General features: G+C 40.3%; 1 protein-coding gene across 1 annotated transcript in view; it reads left to right on the top strand.

The window, feature by feature from the left end:
• Positions 1 to 19,701, top strand: part of ZCCHC24 (zinc finger CCHC-type containing 24) — a 147,232-nt gene extending 127,531 nt beyond the window's left edge. The window contains 2 exon segments of the mRNA XM_042457852.1: positions 6,067 to 6,231; positions 17,246 to 19,701. Of these exon segments, the coding sequence (XP_042313786.1) occupies positions 6,067 to 6,231; positions 17,246 to 17,359 (279 nt within the window). The 3' untranslated portion in view covers positions 17,360 to 19,701.
• The last annotated feature ends 2,207 nt before the right edge of the window (positions 19,702 to 21,908 follow it).

Here is a 21,908-nt window from a genome sequence, read left to right as displayed (position 1 = left end):
CCAGCGTCAACTCCTGGTACTAACTGACAAGTCAGCTGAATCAACAGATTGCCAAGCAACCTAATGGACGAGCTTGAAATTTAACTGTCTCAAGTCTGGTGGGATCGGAGAGACATGCCCAAGAAACCTCTGGTTTGGCATAGCTTTCTTGTTTGTCTCAGTCACTGTGTAAAGATCCCCTTTTCAGCTCTGTGCAAATGTCAATTTTGATTCAACTAAGACTCAGTGATTGATGAATAGTTGGTCTGAAGATTAATGTTAAACTTGGTTTATTCCTTGCTAGGAAAAACCTATGAAATTCATGGGGTCAGAATAAGTCAACAGGTGGCTTGAAGGCACATACAAACACAGGTGCTAATTTCCATGGGGCATTAAAAAAAACCAAAGGTTTATGTAGCTTTGATTATACTTACATTAAAATAACTCTTCCCACCTTTCTGTTCTCCTGAGAAAAATACAAATGCTTTTATGGAAGGGGTGGGGGAGAGACTAAAACCTGGCTAGGAGTAATCATTAGGAAGGGTGATGCGATGACTGATGATGATGATGTCTGGATTTCACAGTTTTGTAATCATGGTCATAAAGTCATTTAATTCTTTGTGGAATAGGAATTGTTGATGGAAGTGAATGTGAATTCAGAGAACTACTTTTATGTGGCTCTGTGAATTCCCTACCTCCCGCTTTGCACGCATGATCTTAAATGCTCTTCTGCCTCAGTTTTCTTTTGCTGAGTTATTGATAATTGAAAAGACCATTTCATCTGTGGTGACTGCTTGTCTGCCTCTGATGTCACTGTCTTCTCCTTTAACAGCCCCATTGGCACCAGTGACTGCTTAATGTGGAAGAGTTGCGATGCTTGGAGTGACAATGCAGGGAGTGTGAGAAATTTTAATTGTGGGCTTGGCAACTGAAGTCATTTGCATTGCTATCTAAAGCACTTCTGCCCAATAAGGCCATTAAATCCAGGGTCTAAAGTTACCTAGAAACATTGATGAGCATCATACTATGCACCACAGTTGTGGTATCTACTTACAGTCCTTTAGTTATTCAGTACCCACATGTTGGGATATTTTTTAATGTTGTACTATCCCAGCTTTTGGGGGGAAACAATACATTTATATCCCATCTGTCCACTGCAAATCATGCTCAAAGCAGATGACAACAATAAAATATGGTCTAGAAGGCAACATTATGATCAGACCATAAACCCAAATCAATTAGAAATGCATCAGTAACATTTGGAAATCAACAGTGCCCTCCAATTAAAACCTATTTCAGAAAACCAATTAGCTTAAAAGCTGGACTCTTATCTGAATAAAAACATCTTTTGTATTCTAGTGCAAATACGTCAAAGGGGGAGTGGGCCTGATCAAACATAGCAGAAAGTTCCAGATTCTGGGAGCAGCCACTGAAAAGGAAGGTCTTCACTTACATTCTTACCAAATATACTTCTGATGGTCATAGCAATGAGAGAGAAGGTCCTCTGCTTAGCTTCTTAAAATCTAGGCAGTATCAGGTGGAAGAATGCAGCTTTGCTACTGTATAACCCATCTTGTTCCAGAGACTTTGGAGTAATGCTCACTCATTGGTATACCAAGTTACATTCTCTTGTGTTCACATGTACCTCTCAACGTAGCTATTTTAATATTGTCTATATAATTAACGGTCCTTATTCTCTTCAGCTATATAACTAGGGAACATCCAATATATCATGAATGTGCAGGAAACAAGCATCACCCCCATGCGTTGCAAGGGAGTATCCCTATAAAAGAACTGTATTTTCCTACTGCTCAAATATTTATTTTTGCTGTATATGCATATCCTTTGCTAGGAGAAGTGGTGCCCCAAAGAGTTAAGAAACACGCAGGCTGTTTGGGAATGTTAAGTAACCTCAAATGGCAACAACATAAGTGGATCATGGGGCAGTCCAGCCCTACAAAGGTTCATGATTCACATTTTCCAGGAGCTGGATAATAGAATGACAACAGACAAAACAGAAACCATATGGACCACAAGAGTTCCCATGAGAGAAGCTGTTCCCCTGTGTATTTATTACCCACCATTATACATGAAAGCAGAGAGTCATAGATGTAAGAGAAGATTACCAAGCACAAAACCAAAGGTGCTCAGATTGTCTAGGGTAAGCAATATCTTCATGCTCTGTATGTGCGTGCTTGCATGCTTGTGTGTGTGCGCGCACCTATTTGTTGGTATCAGAGCAGTTACGATAATTTGTAGCTGGTTATCATCTTGTCACCAGTTCAGCATAAATTGCAGTGGCAGTCTGTCCACTTACACCTCACCAAAAAAGAGGAAAAACAATCACTAGAAATAAAGGACTGAGGAGGAAATATTTACCTAAGATTGCATAGGGTAATGTATAAGTATATAATGCATAAGCAGAGCTAGCGTGGTGAGTGTAGGACTTGGACTCTGGGAGTCAAATCCCCCTCAGCCATGGAAACCCATTGAATGACTTGGAGCAAGTCGCACTCTCTTGGCTTCAGGAGAAGGCAGTGGCAAACACCCTCTGAACAATACTTGTTAAGAAACAACCATGATAAGGTTGCTGTAAGTCAGAAACAACTTAATCACATGACAACAACATAAATATCTATGACAATTTGGAAATGTAATTATTATGATTTAGTTATGAATCTAATCCAATACACCTCACTATGGTGGAGAAGATCATGACCAGGTGATCTGCAGGTGTGCTTAGTTTGCTAGATAGGTGTTAAATGTTGATAGGCATATTCAAGACCCCACTTTCCCTTCTTCTGGTTATTTAAGCTCAAGATGGGTTTGACAACACTTCAAATAAATGTCTTCAAATACAAGTCTATTCTCTATAAAGTAGGATAAACGGCTAACCTATGTGATGGCCACAGTTCATTTTCATCACTACAGGAATTTCACTCAGCAGTGGTCAATGAATGAGGCTTTTTCATTGCGGCCTTGCTCATTCAGAATTTCCTCCTACATGAGACTATTTTTAGGCATCAGGCACAGTAGGCTATTTTGCTGTTGCTGTTTCACTCATCCTTTGAAGTTCTCGCACCATTGTGACAATGGAGTTTATCACACTAGTGAGATCCCACGGGAAAATGAGAGTTAAACGCAATATAATGTGTAGGAAACCAGGAAATGCCAAAAGTTTATCACACAACAGCGCAGTTAACGTGAAATAATGTGAAGTTAATCTGCAGTAAAAGTGGAGGAAACCAGCAGCTTTTTACTTTTGAAACAAACCGAATTTAAAAAGCTGCTGGTTTCCTCCGCTTTAACTGCAGATTAACTTTGCATTGTTTTGTTTTAGCAGCAATAACTGTGATAAACTTTCTGAATTTGCAAGTTCTGTTTAAATTAGAATTGAACTTAAATCGTATTTAACTCCCGTTTTCTCACGGGATCACGCTAGTGTGATAAACTCCTGTGAGGTTTATCACACTAGCAAGATCCCACAGGCAAACAAGATTTAAACGGGATTTAACGTGAAGGAAACCCAGAAATGCTCAAAAGTTTTTCACACGACATCACAGTTAACGTGCAATAACGCGAAGTTAATCCACAGTTAAAGTGGAGGAAACCAGCAGCTTTTCAAATTTGGTTGAGTTCCGAATTTGAAAAGCTGCTGGTTTTCTCCACTTTAACTGTGGATTAACTTCATGTTATTGCACTTTGGTGCCATTTCAGTGTGAAAAACTAACCGAATTTACAAGTCTACTTTAAACTTAAATGTAGTTTAACTCCCGTTTAACTCCCATTTGCCTGTGGAAACTCACTAGTGTGATAAACTTATATGGGGTGAAACAGATGGACAGGGGAAAAGCAGCTTGAAGCTGCCTTTTCCAAAGCCGCATTGAAACCCCACCTACTGTACTTTTCACTCCTAAAATGGCTGGAGTGTGCATGTCATGACCACATGGCACGGCTTGAAGCCATGCCGCTGGGTACTTTTTTTTTTACTGTTCCCCCCACCATCCCTGCACACCTTCACAGGAGGGTACCACCAGTGACTGCCATCCCATTGCATGGCTGTCCCAGTGAACCTGCACACATTTGGAATGCCCATGCAGATGCCAGCAAGATACAATCATGCCCCACCTTCACCCTGTGCCCTCTCTTTGACTAACTGTTTTGTATATGTTGTATTCATCTCCATGAGAGCTGTCAGCTTTCTCTTTTGGGCATTGCCACCCTCACTACTTGGGTATGCAGCTCCATCCCTTTTAAATGTGTTCCTGTGATGGGGTGTTTATATGCCCAATTAGGATTATGATTAAAATAGAGCACCCCTTTAGAGCCCCCCTGGCATCAATGCATTTATACGTACATGTGAAAGTGCACATTTTCTCGGAAGAAGTGGAAAAATCCAGCTCCTTTTTAGTCCAGTTTTTCTCCTTGTAGGACGGCTTGAGAGTAGTTTCTGTCCAGCTTTGAGGCATGCATCATCTAAACACCCCACCTCAAAGCCATCCTGAAACCTGTTTATTCTGACTGTCTGTTTGATTCCTAACTGGCAGAAAGAAGTTGGCGGCATGAACTTTCATAGGCTTCAGTTTACTTTCTCAGATGCTTTTGGTTTGAGAATCTGAGGAAGTAAAATGAAGCTTGTGAAAGCTCATGCTGCCAACTTCTTTCTTTCAGTTAGTCTCAGAGGTGCTACAAGATCTCTCTACGTATTGATTCTACAGACTAAAACAGCTATATCTTTTATTTCATCCTTTGAAGGTACTGGATAGATTGTAACATGTACAGTACTTTGCTTTGTTGACTAGCAAAATGACTTCTGCTGGTCAGGGTAAAGATTAGATTATGGAAGAAATAAATTGTTGGTTACTCTAGTTTTTCTACTCTCCCCCATGGAGTTCCTCCAAAGGGAAACAAGCTATCCCTTTTCCTGTGAAGTCCTAACCTGAATTTTCTGTCTCTTGATTATGCTATCATATGACAAAAGTTGATAGAATGTTGGTGGAAAGCTCTTATTGATACCGATTTTACTGACCTTTTAATTTCATTGCACTATTGTTCTTTACTGCCAAGTATTTGACCATTTTGCATATAGCCATGTTTTGATGGTGGCAGCATTGGTATAATAGTTGCTTAGAAACAATTTTGAAGGAACTGGAAAGTCCCTTGTTTGATTCTTGCCTCTGATATTACTTCACACAGTGAACCTAGACCTCTTTGTCTGTCAAACTCTCTCTTTCTCACACACACACACACACTAATGTGGGTATGATACTAATTTATGTACAAATTCAGTGAAACTGTTGAATGTTGTTCAGGATATTCCGGAAGTGTGCGATATGTAAATGCTGTGCTGCCGGAGTGTCTTGAAGCTGCCCACATCTGGGCAGTCAGCCAGCTTCTGGGCATCTTTGGAACATGCAGCATGTAAACACCTCACTCCCAAGACACCCAGAAGGCATCTCTAACAGGCCGTCTGTTCCGGCCCATAGTGAGGCTTACTTTTGGTAAGAAACATGCACTATAAACAGCACTACAACAGCATAATTGTGTACACAAAGTAGTTTAAATAATCAGCATGCTAAGTGGTAGTATTGTGAATACAGTAATATGAAATAAATAAATGCAATGTAAAGATCTTTTTCAAGCGAATTGAAGAGCCTGGACTTGCCCAGTGAGATTTTGCCCCCCCAAAAGAGCATAGGACCATAACTTAGCACTCTCTAAGCAGTTTACAGTCTGTAACTCAATTGCCCCCAACAAGCTGGGTATTCATTTTACTGGCCTATGAAAGGATGGAAGGCTGAGTCTACCTGGAGCTCTTTGGGAAAGAACTCACAACGTTGTGGCCGAAATACTGGCATTTAACCACTACACCACCAGGGCTGTGTGCCCAACAGTGTCATTTGGCAACCTACTTTTGCAATATCCTTCTATTTCAAAAGTAGTGTACTTTATAATGGACTTTTACACTAACGTTGTAAAAAAATAACAAAAAGCTGCTTGAGACATGTAAAACGCCTGTACAATTCATTCCCATTTCCTGTTTTTTACTTCTTATTACCTAATTTCCCCTATTCCTTCCCATTTTAGGCACGTCCAAAAGGAGAAGGCTTGACACCATACCAGGGGAAAAAACGCTGCTTTGGTGAATATAAATGCCCAAAGTGCAAGAGAAAATGGATGAGTGGAAACTCCTGGGCTAACATGGGACAAGAATGTATCAAGTGCCACATTAATGTCTATCCTCACAAGCAGGTAAGGCTGTTGCAGACCTCCTTCAACTAGCAAAATACATACCATGGAAGAAGTAGGATACTGGTCAATCTGAGGTCAGAAACTGGAAGTCTGAAATATGATAGGCCAGGGAAGGGTAAAGTGTGTCTGCAATTGCTATTTTATTTTATTGTATTTTACTGGCTCCTGAAGCCCCCTGGCATTTCTGCAGCGCCTCTGACCCCCCCCTCAGAAAAAACAAACAAACAAGCAAACTGAAAACAAATATTGATGTTATTTTCTGGCTGAACACTGTACCAAACTGCCTAAGATCCCACATGGGTAGCTTACCTTTCCCCATTTCTCAGAATCACTAACCTTTCCCCTTGCTCTATACAGAGTTCCCATGTGTCAGAAAATGTTATTTTCCTAACCAAAATAGTATGTGTAAATTTTGCATAGAGTAAGTCCCAAGTACAACATTTGTATGAATTTTGTACAGTGGAAGTCCCAAAATGAATAGTCTTATTTCTCACAGCCAGAAGAAAATTGCTAAAGCTACTTAGACTTTCCTTCAAGAACAAAATTAGTGACAATTTACATCCCCAGTAGACATAATTCCCTACTCTGCTTCAGCTAGTAACGCATCTTGGGGTGGTCCTGACTCCTTCTATTCTAAACTATAGTGTTTTTTGTTTGACTTAGTGTGGTGAGCTGAGTATAACTCTCATTGATAAATAACTTTTACATGCAACCAGATTATTACATTCATCTCAGGATATTTGGGAGCCTGAAGCAGAAAATCCCTGCAATAACATAAATACATTAAATAAATAGTTACATTTTGGCTGGTCTTTAATGATTTCCAGTCATTTTGCTGTATCTTAACACAGAGCTTTCTCTGCTGCAAAACAATATATATACTAATGCAAAATTTACTGGAACAAATCAACAGTGTTACTGTGGTTTTCCTGTAACCCTAACTATGTAGACTACAATAGAAAATATGTTATTGGAGCTTCTACAGGATTCCTTTTTCAACGATCCAGCTGAATCAAGAGACTATTCCTAGCTGTATCTGAGGATGGAAGCAAAATATGAACCAGCTGATCTATACTGAGCAACTTCTAGTATTCTGCCATTGCATGTCTACATAAGTTAGGCAATAGCATCTATAAAGGTAATACAGCATTTTAAAAACATGCCATGCAAGATAGCTGTCAGTGGGTTGGTTCTGAAAGGGCAATTACAGTGGACCCTTGTTATACGCTGGGGTTTGGTTCCAAGATCCCCCGTGGATAACGAAATCCATGGATGCTCAAGTCCCATTCAATATAATGACATAGCAAAATGGTGTCCCTTATAAAAAATGGAAAATCAAGGTTTGACATTTGAAATTTATACTTTTTGGGAACATTTTCAAACTGTGAATGCTTGAGTCCGTGTATAAAAAATTTGTGTATAAGAAGGGCCGACTGTATTACCCATTAGCTTTACAAAACAACTGGCTCTTGGTATTGATAATAACTGCTAGAAGTAGTTTCTTGAAATAGTTCACAGTATGTGTGTGTGACAAACAGTGCCATCATCTCAGTCAGTCCAAAGCTCCAGGCACACTGACAATGTAAGTCTTGGCTCCACTACACTGCTGGTTGGATTTAATGCCCTTATTGCTGTTCATTCCAAATGAGGTACTGTATATTTCAGTTTACAGATAACTGTATAACCAGAATTGTGGAGGAAGAGTGGGAGGGAATCTGAATACTAAGAAGTAGCATTTGGTAAGGCGTGTGAGGCAGAGGACTAGAAAAAGGTCAGCTGGAAAAGTAAAGCAAAGACCTCCCTTAGCCATAGAAAATATTTGAGTGCTGAGATGAAGCTTTCAGATTAATTTAAAGTAGGTCAAAATGAAAACTGATCCATTACAAATGAGACTGGAGGCTGTGTGACTAGCAACTGATGACACCATGCCAGAAATCCAGAATCCATTCCAAAGCACAGTCTCTACTCCCTTGCTTGGCAGTGACAGCAGCAGTACCATGAAAGAAATTCCTTGTCTAATTCTCCAAGATTATTATTGGGGTTCAGAGAAAGGGCTTTGACTGTTAGATTAAACTAGACATTTTGATTAATGGCTTGTTTGCAGGATTAAAGATAGGATTGGTTTGGGGGCTGATGCTTGCACTTGGCATATCTTTCACCCAGCAAGGGAGCAGAGGTGTGCTTTGGCAACTTGGTCTTTCTCAGTGTCATAGGTTCAGAGGTACCACTGGAGATTTTAATATGAGGGGGAGAGCTAAGTGATTACACTGGAGGTCTCAGGCTTCTCAGCATAGCTTGAAAGTCTGTTATTGAAAATATTCATGCTTACATGTAGTGCATTTTAAGAGCATTTTATGTTGGATCTTTTTTTGATTCTGTAGTAGCTATGGCAACTACGACAACACTAGTCAAATATTTCAAGTGGTGTGTATAGGCTGTAAGATGGCAAAAATATAGGTGATGAAAAGGAATAATCATGTGTGGACTGAAAAATGGAGAGAAGGTATGGCTTTTCTCATTCTTGTTCAAATGTAACTCTGATCTTTCCTGGAAACATAGAAATCCACCCAGTGGTGCTGGCTTGGAATACAGATTCTTGGCAGTTCTGTAACATCCAAACAATGATACCTGTATTGGACCAACCAAAATGCATAATTACGGTACATGTTGCAAGCATTCGAAGTTACAGTGACTTCTTCATCAGCCAAACAGGAGAAAAAATGGAAGATGTTAGTCATAGGCCTGTATTTTCTGTTTCTGGTCTTAGTTCAGATGGTAGGGAGGGCTATCTGCAGACTGGAACCTTCCCCTTTGGCCATGTGGTCACTGGTAGATTTTCAAACTCAAGGAAATTTAGTGCCCATTTGCAGTTCAAGGAAGATGTTTCCTTGGAATTCAGCATGAAGGAGACATGATTTCCAAGATTTCAACCCCAGATGCACTGATCAACCAAGCCTATTATTGACATGGTTTCAGGGACGTTTCCAAGCCACATTTACTATGCCATTTTCCCCCCTCCATAGTTCTTTAAACTACATATTTCCCCAACAACACAATGGTGGAGCTCTTTTTTTTTTTAAACAATATCTCTTCTTTCCAGAATGTTGCTGTCTTTTATTCCAGCTAGTTGCTAATAGCTGGTTTTTTGTCTGGCATTATAAGAGAGTCCATATCTAACCCTAACCCAAAGCCTGTGTATTCATTTCCTTGACATTCTTGGAAGCATCACTGTCCAGATGCCAACGACTTAATGGTCATTTCCTCCTTATTCCCACCACCACTCAACCTAACCGCTCTCTTTGGGAGAAGTAACAATCTCTGTCGGTTTCTTATCAAGCAGCCTTCCTCTGTTTTCACTTTCTCCAATATTATCTCTGCCATGAAGATGCAGAACTGGTGCATATTCAGCCAGCTGGTAGCTGATTTCCTCCTCTGAACATCATCTTCTCAGAGGTGAAGGATTCTTCCACTTTGGATCTTCCAAATTGAATCAAATTTCACAAAATCTTGGATATATCACAGTTCCTTGACTAACTATATATTTGTGTTGTTTTCCAACAGTAGTTTTTAAAAGGACTACCTATAATGTTATCTGTTTTGCTCTAGCAACCAAGCAGACAGTTGTAGGACATTAAGCTTTGAGTTGATGTGCTGCATTGTTTTGGATATTTTCACACATGAGACTCAAGAAGTGTTCCTTCACCTGACCTTTCTGGCCTATCATCCAACTTTAAATTAATGTGCATATGTGAAATCTGCATTAGCCAGAGTATACATTCATAAAACAAAATTCACTCTTCCACTTCTGTGCTATACTTACTATGATCACTTCTTCACTGGCATGCATGCACTGTTCTGTGGCAGGCCTGGCCTCTCAGTTAAGCAAACTGGACACTTGCCCTTGGTACCAACCTGTAGGGGCACTTTGCTGACCTGAGCTTGGGGATTCAGTGTTTGTGGAATGTCATATCTGCCATGAACTAGGTTATTATTATTATTCCCACCCTCTACCCCATTTTTAATTTTTGATAGACAAACTATGGTACATACCTGCTTGAAGGTCTGGAGTGGCAGCAGCATTTTTTTCTCTGCAGGGAAGCTGCAGCCGCCAAACCGTGTGGCTTCCCTGCGGAGGAAAAAGAACCCGCAAAAAGCAGGTTCTTTTCCTACCGTGCCAGTTACGTCCAAGTGCGCCAATGGCGCACTCGTGATGTAACTGGCATGACATGACATGTGGACGCTATAATTCGTAACATCATAATGGTGGCACCCGTGTACACAGGGTGCCGCCATTATGCTGTTGCCAGTACGTGCTAGGTTAGGGACCGTGTAGTTGCTGCGCGATCCTGTAATCCTAGCATGGTGCAAGCACAACACTTTTGCGCCGTCTGTACCGTGCCTATGTTTTGTAGTGTAGGCACAAACTACAAACATGAATTTCTGCCGAACAGCTTTACAGTATGCTTTCTTTTCCAATTTCAAGTTCCATATCATTTATTCTTGACCAAAATCAGCAGAACATGGGGTGTACAATAAATTCTGCTATAATGTGATAATTGTGTTCCTTAAAAAGTCCATGTTATAGAAAATCACATTCTAAAAATAACAGGACTTATGGGAGAAATAGGATTAGGTGCAGATCTCAAAAAATATTACTGATAGCTAAGATACTTATTCAATTTGCCACAATTTTTAATGAATAATTTTTAAATTTTATGCATATGTGATTATTACCATTAAAAACATGAGGAAAAGTATTTATGGTAGTGGTGGGCAACATACAGCTCCCCCAAGCACCAGGAAGCCCTCCCTGAAAGGTGGAAAGATCTCCTAATACTTTGAACAACTAATAATGTTTGTTGTACCTTGGCACTGACAAGCCCTGGCTTGCTGCAGCAGCCATAGGTTGTGTATATGCTCCCCCCCTTGCCCCTCACTCATTCCTGTTCCAGTTTACAATTTCAACCCCCCACAAATGATCCCACACCCACCTTCCATCGACCTCACTGACTCCTGTCTCAGGATGGCATCTCATCTCTGGCTTGCAAGGGAGACAGGGTTGCCACTTATTAGCTGAGATGAAGGGAGGTGTCAATTTTGAATGCTCCGTCACACTATAGACAATTAAGATTTTATGTTCTGCAAATAGTACAGTCAGCCCTCTGTAGCCATCGATTCTTTGGCAACAGATTCAACCATCCATGGCTTGGGAAAACACATACACACACACTATATATATATATATACACACCTTGATTTTTACTACCCTACTGTACAGTATGGGACTTGAGCATCCATGGATTTTAGTATCTCGAGGTGTGTGTGTGTCCTTGAACCAAACCCCAGTAGATACCAAGGGCCCACTGTGTTCCTCTATTAACTTAAGGTGTTATTGCCAATTTGCATTATAAAAACATGTGCAATAGCAAAACTTACTGTACTGTATTTTGTTTGAGGCAATTTTATCAAGTACAGTTGGCCCTCTGTATCAGTGGGCTAGTCATCTAAGGATTGGGTTTACATTTAAAGCAACCTGTTTTCTGCAGCTGAGGTTATGAGGACTTGGAAAAATATGTGGACTTAGTTTGATATACTCTGTTTTAGACAGTATTTTGTATGGTTATGTGATGGATTTCAGTATTATTTTCATGGGGTCACTGTAAAATATAATTTAGTATTATTCAGAAGTTTAAGTGGTGGTTTCATTTATTTTAGATATATAGTATTTATTGGACATATCACACCTTAGTGCCTTGCTAGTTTCTCCCTTCTATTTTTTGAGTTGGTTGTGAAAGCCTCCTGTTGTGGTTGTTCTTCTGCGATGTGCACATAGCCATGCCAACACAGCCATGCACACATAGCATCCATTGATAGTAATGGGACTTGAGGTCCCATGTTTTTTGGTATTAACCGGGGGAGGGGGGAGCGTTTCAGAACTGAACCCTGCCAATACGAAAGGCCGATTGTACTATAAACAACACCACAACTGTAAACACCATAAATGCTATAATAACAAAAATAGATAAAGAAAAGAAAAGTGTTGCCTAAGGTGCTCCTTGCTGTGGGGTGATGTTTATCTTTGTGTTAGCTCTAACTGCCAGCATATATCTAGCTGATGTCTTCATGTGGATATTGCTTCCATCAGGCTTCTGTGTCAGAGGTGCAGTGAACCCACTACGGGTTTTATTCAAGGAACTATCCAAGGTTTTCAACCCCAAAATAGGTTCAGCACCATGAACATCTCCTTTAAAATCATGAATAAAATCCACAATGCATTCACCGTGCGTGCCTGACATGGAAGACCTTCTTTCATGTAGAAAGTCTAGGAACTGCTGCTCCAGATAAGTGATCCTTAAACTCTGGGTGTGACTACAACTCCCAGCATCTCTCACCACTGGCCATACTGGCTGGGTCTGCAAAATGAAGATCATCCAGGATTTGGGAATGCAGAATTGGGAGCCACTGCTCTAGGTTATAGCCACTATGTTCACAAATGCTCATTCGCTAGTTAGTGAAATTGTGGTGGGAATACTGCATAAGCTTGTGCTAAGTTGAACAGATGTGCTGTTTCTGGACTTAAATCCCACAGCTATACTCCTCCAGTGGCAGGCAGCCTCAGCACTGCTTTATGGCCTCCATCTGGCCCAGAGCAACCTGGTTTCCTGTGTTTCCAAAGTCTCTCCTCTGCAAGTATGTCATAATGTGCTGGTAACAATAACATTTCTGAAATCTAAATGGCTTGCAGGCCAATAAAACTGAAATCAACCAATGCATGGGAAAAACAAATCAGGGAAAAGATATTATTTCTGTCGGTGGTCCAAGAAACTCTTGGCATTCCCGACATCCTTTGCTCTACTTCCAGGAAAAAAATATTCCTGAGTATTTGCGTTAATTTGTTTAAAGCTGGTTTGTATCAATAAATACAGTCACTGCTGCATTTCTTTTTTGTGTTGAGTCACAGCAGCATCTCCCCAGGCATCTTTGTGTAGTACAGCTACCCTGAGCAAGGGTTCCTCTGTTTCCTTGTTGAGATGGTGGCCAGAGTGGGCATCTTTTCCACCTTAAAAAAATTGGCTATTCCATTCAAAGCAGTGGCACTACAGCTGTACCAAAGCCAGGGATGAGGAGGAGGTCACACAAACCTTTAGCAAAACGTCAAAAACTGGAGCTTTTCTTCTGAACCTATCTCAGAGTCTTTTGCATGGAACAGGGGAAGGAGAATGTCACCTTTGTGAACAGAGGCACCATGAAACACAAAGCAGTAATTCCAGTTTTTTTCAAATTCATGATAAAAATTCACTGTAGCTTTTTTAGTCAAAGCCCAGTGTGGTTATTCAGATAGTTGAACAAGTGGAATTATAGTTGGTTTTGCTTGCATCTTAAAATATGGTACATCTTAGCTTGTTTCCTTGGGGTAGATGTTTCCACTGTGGCTCCCCCCACCCCCATCTCTTTTACCATGGTGTGTAATTTAAAACAAAACTGTTATGATAGACAGTTGAAGTGGATGTGAGGGGAGGGGGAATAATCAGTTGATCCCATTTCTGCAGTTTTGTACAGGTTAAGATTTTTAAGACAACTACAGAGAGAGTGAGTGAGAAAAGAAGATGAAAGATGCAATCAGAAATATTCCTACTTCACTGAGACATTTTAAGAAAAGCAGTCAAGATCAGGATCCTAACTTTGGTAGAAAACTGTGTGTGGGAACATTTTAAAAAATGATCACAAATACATAGATGTGGGACTTCAAAACCCTGCACATTACTATGGCAGTGCTTCAGTGTACTAGATTAAGTGTGAAAGATTTGCAATCCTGTCACCATGCACAGTAGTCAAACTGGTCTCTACAATCTTTCCTTCATCATCCTAGTTACCTTGGCCTAAATCTAGATGCTAACTAGAGTAGACCCATTGAAGTAATGGAAACTTGGTAAGCCAACACTTATATTAACTTGATTCAGTGAGTCGGTTCTAGTTGGGACAAGCAATTGGATTTAAGGTGTGCTTTCCCTTCTCATAGCTTCAGTTCAGATACAATTATTCTAGTCCAGTAAATTGTGGTGCATGCATGTATGTGCAGTCTGTCTTGCCCAGTCCTCTCTCATGTTTGTTTCCTTTCAAAATGATTGTTGGGTCTGTCAGGATCATACAGTATAATACTGACTTTTTAAAAGAGAATAATAGAATCATAGAGTTGGAAGAGACCACAAGGGCCATCCAGTCCAACCCCATGCCATGCAGGAAATCACAATCAAAACATCCCTGACAGATGGCCATCCAGCCTCTGTTTGAAAATCTCCAAGGAAACTCCATCACTGTCCGAAGGAGTGTGTTCCACTGTTGAACAGCTCTTACCGTCAAGAAGTTCCTCTTAAAAGGGTTAGTTGTTTATTGAACAGATTAAAATAACCAGAGATTTTGGGAAGGAACAGATGAATGAAACTATTTTTGCACATGAAATTATTTTTGAGGACAACTGACAACTTGTAATGGTATATCCAGTTGATGGTGCAGCAGTGGAGTTACATACATATGGAACTGTTGTATATATGGGTCCACATCAAAGTCCACTGTGAATATGCATTGTGCATTGCTATTGCACTGCATTGCTATTCAGTACAAAGGTTGTGCCATGGAAGCATAATATAACTCTTGGCAGTTATTTACATTATATTGAAGTAATGTATTTTGACCATAATGTAATTATAAGTTCACTTTATTATCCCCATTTTGCAGAACTAGTGTACTGTAACTGGGAGAATAGGCGTTTGCAACAGGCCACCTGTTGAGATTAAATCTGATTTCTGAAATCACCTTTATATGATGACCAGCTTCACCTTCCCTCTGGTTAGGTTTTAATATAATGTTTTGTTTTAGGAAAAAGTTTATGTGACACCATTTTCATAGCACGAATGAGGCCATTCAACAATAGTGCTAGAATAAAATTTGTTTGGCCCAGTTTCTGGCGAACAAAATGCATTCAATGTTTTTATTTGACTAACTTCTCATCACAGAGCCATATAGCTGGCAGAACATTGGGGTCTGCGGAAGAGGAGTTCCAAATGTATTCGCACATATTATAACAGGGAGGACTGGTTCCAAATCTATTCCCACATGAACATCTATGCTCACTTACTTGTGTGGTCTTCACACTCTCCTTTACTTGCTGACATTATTAACCCTGGCTTTTCCCCATCAGTACAGAATAGCTAGGAGCTTTTCCTAATAAAGCAAGGAAGGATGTGCTGCATAGGCTGTATTCTACTGGGAGTTCCAGTACAGTACACTCATTAAATCAGTAGGATTTACATAAATCTTGGTTGATCATTCAGCAGTTGATCAGTGGGTTTACTCTTAATGGAACTAGCAAGAGGATTTAGGTCATATGTAGTAAAATCATTCTGCATATTCCAGTCCCCACTCCACTACAGAATTGTTAGTGCTGGCTAAGGAATTTTGGGAGATGTGATCTAGAACATAACCTTTCCAAATTCTGGAACACTGGCTAACTTTTTTGTTTTAGTGGTCGTTGTTTTTATATTCCAAGTGAACAAACTCAGCTCTACTGGTGATATTCACTAGCAGTCTAAAACATAATATTCCACCAATGATATTCTTGCAGGCTTCTCATATGTTTTGGCACCTTGAGGACAACCAAGATTTTGCTTTTCAGGGCCTTTGACCACCTTTGTGTACTCCAAGCGGTCCCTAATTATTGACGGAAGACATGGATGCACAGTCAGTGAGGGCCAATGTCTCAGAGGTCCCATCAAAAGGAACTCTGGGCTATACCCACACTTGGCACTAAGAATCAGGACAAACTACAGAGAGACAGGCAGCCATTTTTTCCAGGCCCACCACACCCTGAGTATAATGCCTGGAAAGATTGCAATGTTGAGTCTTGCTTAGTGGATTCTTTAATAGACCAGTAGCCCCAGTGGCAGATTCTGTGTAAATAGCTGTCTGGCTTCACTATTGGGAGTGTTCCAGATTTTCCTGGAAGATCTGGAACAAATGGTGAATATAAAACCAGATTAAGGTAGGGAAGGACCAGATTCGTTGTAAAACTTGCCTTCCCACATGAAGACAATCTGCACTCAAATCGGGCCTTTGGTCCTGCCTTGTGTGGACAGAGAAACTCAAGTGTGCATATGGGGGGACAAACAAATATAAATGGTCTGTCTAGACATGCCCATTGTAACAATGAAATAAAAATAAGTTTTAAAGGTATGATTTTCTTCTTCAAATGGAAAGGTAGCTTCTGCTTATTAAATTATTGATCACTGCTGGACCTTGGCAGCAAGGAATGATAGTGACTTTTCTCACCAGGCAGAATCTAAACCCACTCCACTCTTCCAAGTTCAGGGGGGAACCAATGGGTTGCTTGAGTTGGCAGAGCTTAAAATCAAATCACACCAATGGGAGGGTTCCCTCTCTATCCCTGGTTGCCACCAATAATGAATTATCACACACTTTCTTTGAGATCTCATAGACCACCTAAACTGAGGTTGCAATGATAAGCAAACTTCTTAGAACATAATCATTAGATTAATTGCATAAAAATAAATGTATCATCAACATCTGATGCTTGTTTTTCTTGTCTTCAGATAGTACCTAGTGATTTGTTGCTTTTAAAGAATAAGATGCATAACTATCTCTCCCCCCCCCCCCCAAATAAAAGCAGCAGAATGGTCTACATATTAAAACAACAGATTTTAGTACTAATCATTTGTAGGACAAACCACATTACAAAATCATTAAGGCTTTCACATTTTCCGTTGTCAAACTAGGTGGTTCAAAAATGAGAGGGTGGTAGAAGAAACGGTCCTAAAATCTGGCCAAATGTTGTGGCTAGTGATGATAAACTGGAAAATCCTTTACACAGGGAAACCATCTTCTGTGAAATTTTCAGCCTGGCATTATAAAAATAGCCTTGTATTACTCAAACTTCATCCCTACAGGCAGTTAACATTGACAAGAATGTATAATGTCTGCGCTTTCCTTCCCTATACAGAGACCCCTGGAAAAACCTGATGGCCTGGATGTCTCCGATCAAAGTAAAGAACATCCTCAGCATCTGTGTGAGAAATGCAAAGTGTTGGGCTACTACTGCCGTCGCGTGCAATGAACACACCCAGGGATTGCCTCTGCTACCATCTATGGAGAAATTTTGGCAGCACACAACAGTCAAAAGGAAGCAGGGGAGATGGGGAGAGAAAATGTCAGACCAGAACCCCATACATCGCCAATATTTCCTATCAATAACTAATAATATGCCTTACCTTTTAATAGAATGTAACCCTTTTCCTGTGTATGTGTATACATGCAAGTTGTATTTATAGGACTACAGTGTGTTGTGTGTGTGTGAGAGAGAGAGAGAGAAACACAGAAGTTACTGGCACAGATTACCAAGCTCTGCAATTGTATGACCTCCATTTAAGTCTTGCATGACAGCCCCTTGCAAGTTCTGTTCAAATGACTAGAGGCAGGGTTGTGCAGTAGCAGTTCTTGATGGACTGTGCCTGTTCTGTCCGTGAAGGAATCACAAAGGTGGTTTCTACAAATTGTTTACACAGTTACAGTATCCTGCCCAGGCGAAACAACTTTGGTTGTCCAGAGAGCTACAGAGTGCCATGGAGATAACAGTGTCATGGAGATACAGGTGGACAATGTTAACAGTGTTTACAGGCAGTGTGTTCAGTAGAATTCTTTTTGACTTTAGGGTTGGTCTGAAAATTCCATCCATTTATTTAGGGGCTTGACGGACGGGCAGCTCCATGCCACCCTTCTTTGCCCTGCATCATTGCTGCAGCAACCAAATGGTGTGGCAACGATGCGCTTCCTCTTGAGAGCAAAAAGAAGCTGCTGAAAGCAGCTTACTGCAAGGGCTGCAACTGGCACACTCGCATGCCCTGATCATGCCACTTCTGGCCACCGCTGTTTGGGCACTGCACAATGCTCTCGCCATCATGGCGCCACCCATGTAGATAGGGGCGAGCCATTATGGCGGCCTCCTCGCGTACTAGGGCTACTGGACATGTAAATGCCCAGCCTCATCTAGCCCTAGTTCATGGTAAGGATGCCACAAAGTGCCCGTCTGTACTGGGCCTTACTTTCCAAGCAGAGGTTGTAAAAGCTACTTTTTTTTTTCAGATTTACAAAACTCAAAATCTCCCAGCCAGCATGACCACTGGCAAATAACTTTTACATGCTCTGTTTCCAAGAATCCTCCAGGGCCACTGAACTGACACTTTTGGTGGGCTTCCAGTTAAGAGAATCTGAGGGTTCAAAAGAACAAGTGAATAATTGTCTGCGGATGTGGTTTGCATGGCGATGTAATGTTAGAACAGGAAGGGTCATTCAGGAATTTGTATTTCATAGGCAGCAAACTTAAATATGTTTACTTAGATGTATGTTCCATAGAAATTGACATGTCTTCTTGTGAATAAGTGCACTTAAGATACATTCATTTTGCAGGTTCACCATTACCATCCTCCTTTTCACAATTATGCCAGGTTCTCTTTTCTTTCTTTGCTACACAAGTGGCGGCTAAAATTCCTGTCATTATTGAGTCACATAGCCAACATTTTTATGTAGTCAACAGGACAAATGCTACTTTGTTCTCATCATAGCAAGCTCTCCCTGTCCAGCTCCCTAACCACCACCACACATCATCCCCACTCCTGTTTCTCTGCTGCCATCCTTCATATATCCTCTTGTGTGCATTTTGGTCAATAATTTCCATTAGAGTAGAGCTTGTGTGCTTTTTTCCCCCTTACAGTGAAAATGAGGCATCACCTGCTGATAAGCCAGACACCTAGTGATAGTAGGAGGCCTGATGGTATATTCTGAGGACTATTTTGGAGTGTGGAGATTGCCTGACTTTTTACTGTTTCACACATTTCTCCTATCACATAGCCCTCTCTGGAAATTACAGTGGCATGGTGGCACTCCCTGCGGGATATTTTCATAACCAAGATAAGCTATATGGTGGAGGATCTTGTGGCAGATAGATGTTTTGGCATTGGTATGAAAATTGCCATGTGAATGGGCCACACCTATTAATAGCCACCAAGTGGAGTGCCATTGCCACCATGCCAAAGACTTTTGGGTGACCTCCACATGGAAGATATCTGAATTAGTCTTGAGCACAGAATAGCAGAACAGGGCACGCCATATGTAATTAATTTGGTTTTGTCCCAGTTTCTCACTGTCCATTTGGCTCATGTTTTGCTGAATGTCAAATTGCAAGCTCAGCCACAAGAAAAGCTGTACCATAACTGGTTAAAACACTAAATTCACTATCAGTAACAAGAAGTAGTTATCCAGAATTTAACTGAAAAATTACAGAGGGATTTTCTAGCACTTTTGAGACTGGGTGAAAGAAGTTGGTAGCATAAGCTTTTGTAGACTTGAGGGCCAAAACAGACAGGCCAAATTAAAGCTGCTTCAGGTCACTTTGGATTTATGCTGTTTAGATGATGTATGCATCCTAAGGACTGGCAAACAGCTTTGGTGCAGCTTCTGGGCTCTTAAGATGTGTGTGTCATTTAAATAGCACACCTCCAAAGTGACTCAAAGCAGCTTTATTTTGGCCTGTCTGTTCAGGCCCTTAAGTCTACTTCATCACTTAAATCTATGAAAGCTTATGCTAATAACTTTTTCCCCATGCAGTATCAAAGGTGCTACAAGATCCCCTTGCATATTGATACATATTAGCATGGCAACATCTTTGAAAAATCACGTTATTTGTACTTACTAATTCTTAAGTTTCATCATAAAACAATTGTAGAAATTTCCTGTTAAATATCAAGAGATATTTCTAAGTAGCCATAGAGATTTCATATCAAAGCACATAGAAAATACTGTGCAAAGCCTTCCCTTGTGTTTTGTATTCCAAATAGGACAAAAAGCATAGGTATGGGAAAATAATCTTTGTACCAAATTGAATAAGACAATTTAGATGCCATTTTGCAAAGCAGCTACTGTATATACTTTGAGTGTTCAGAATGCTTGTAGGATATAATCTTTTCTTCTTCTTTTTAGTTTGCATTCATTTAAGACTACATGTAAAGGAATCACTGAAGCAGTGAAATAGATGATCTGTTTCTATAGCCAATCCAACAGCAGGGGGATTTGGACTTCAGATATTCTACATTTAGGATTATCATCAGTGTGGATATTTAGGAGCTAACACTCTTGGAAAACTGGATCATGTCTTTTGTGTCAGATCAGCAAGAGGAATGGTGCCATGCTTATGTAATGCTTTAAAAAGAAAAGAAAAATACTTTGTAATGATTATTTCCATCAGTATTAAAAATTATCAGGATATTTACTGTAATTGATAGGATCCATGATAAAATTAATACCTGTAGGTTTTTCATACCTTTTACCAGATAAGGCAAAGCACTGCAGGGGAGGGGAATATCTGATATGTCAAGTTCCTTAAGCTCTCACTGCACTTCTTCTAGAAGCGTAGACTCCTCCCACTCCCACTATAAATATATGAAGTTGCCTTACAATGAATCAGTCTGGCAGCAGTTTTCTCAGCCCCCTGGAAGAGATCTTTCCTCACTTTTGCTACTAAGGCTTCCTTTAAAGGAGATGCTGGGAACTGGATGCTAGGAACCTGAAACCTTCCTAGTACAAAGCAAGAGTCGTGCCACTGAGCTATGACCTCAGCTGCGGCATGTGGGGCTGAAGACAGGACATTATTTTTAAAAGTGCTGAAGGTGGTATGACAGAGGACAGCTTGGAAAAGTTATTTTGAGCACCTACAGCTCAGGCTACTTCAGGGATTTTGGGAAGTGTAATCTCAAAAAGTGACTTTTCTAGCCTAAGATTGTAAGTATTCTTCATTTCTATCAGCAGAATGTGTGACTGGGGCTCCTTTCACACTACACTATTATAGCGCTATGATTCCACATGTTCTGCCATGTCTGCATCCTAGTTAATCCTGCGGTGTATGATTTGGTGAGACACTTTGCTGTCTGGCTGAAAATGCTAAATATCCCTCCCTATTAAACTGTCAATCCCATAGGATGGAAGCAAAGGCAGTTAAAGTGCAGTCATAGTGCTCCAAGTGTGTCATGTAAAAGGACCCATGAGTCTCAGGATCTCTAGATACGATCTAAGATCCTACCTAAGATTCTGCTAATGTCTGGTTTGTAACAACTTGGACAAGCCTCGCTGTTCCTCAAGGCCTCAGTATAACTTATGCAACATTAATCAATGTTCCTACCTTGGGTGGATAGTATGAACGTGGATTAATTTGTTAACCTTAAAGATAAGAGTTTTTAAATTTCAAATTTTCTTGATAATAGTTATGGGCAACTCTGCCTACTTCAAGACATCAAGTTAAATCCAGCAGTCATGCTTAAAATAGACTCATGACTAATTCTAGTCCCATTAATATCAATGGTTCTACTCTATGAGTTGCTCTGGATTGAATCCATTCTGACTATGGCAGAATTGGGCCGTTTAAGCATCAGATCTTGTTTACATGAGGAATTATTCTGAGAAAACAACTCCTTAAATTCTTTTTTAGCTTTGTTTACATGAGCAAGAAGTCTATCAGGGACAGAAGAAAGTTGAAAGAAAGAAGGAAGGGCAGTATTAAAATGTATTAAGTAGGTAAATAATTAATTAAGATAGGCCCTGGATAAGTTGAGGCTCTT

This window comes from Sceloporus undulatus, chromosome 3 (genome assembly GCF_019175285.1).
Source record: "Sceloporus undulatus isolate JIND9_A2432 ecotype Alabama chromosome 3, SceUnd_v1.1, whole genome shotgun sequence".
In the NCBI taxonomy this organism is placed as follows: Eukaryota; Metazoa; Chordata; class Lepidosauria; order Squamata; family Phrynosomatidae; genus Sceloporus; species Sceloporus undulatus.
Note: the sequence above shows the minus strand (reverse complement) of the source record. Positions and strands in the feature narration are given on the sequence as shown.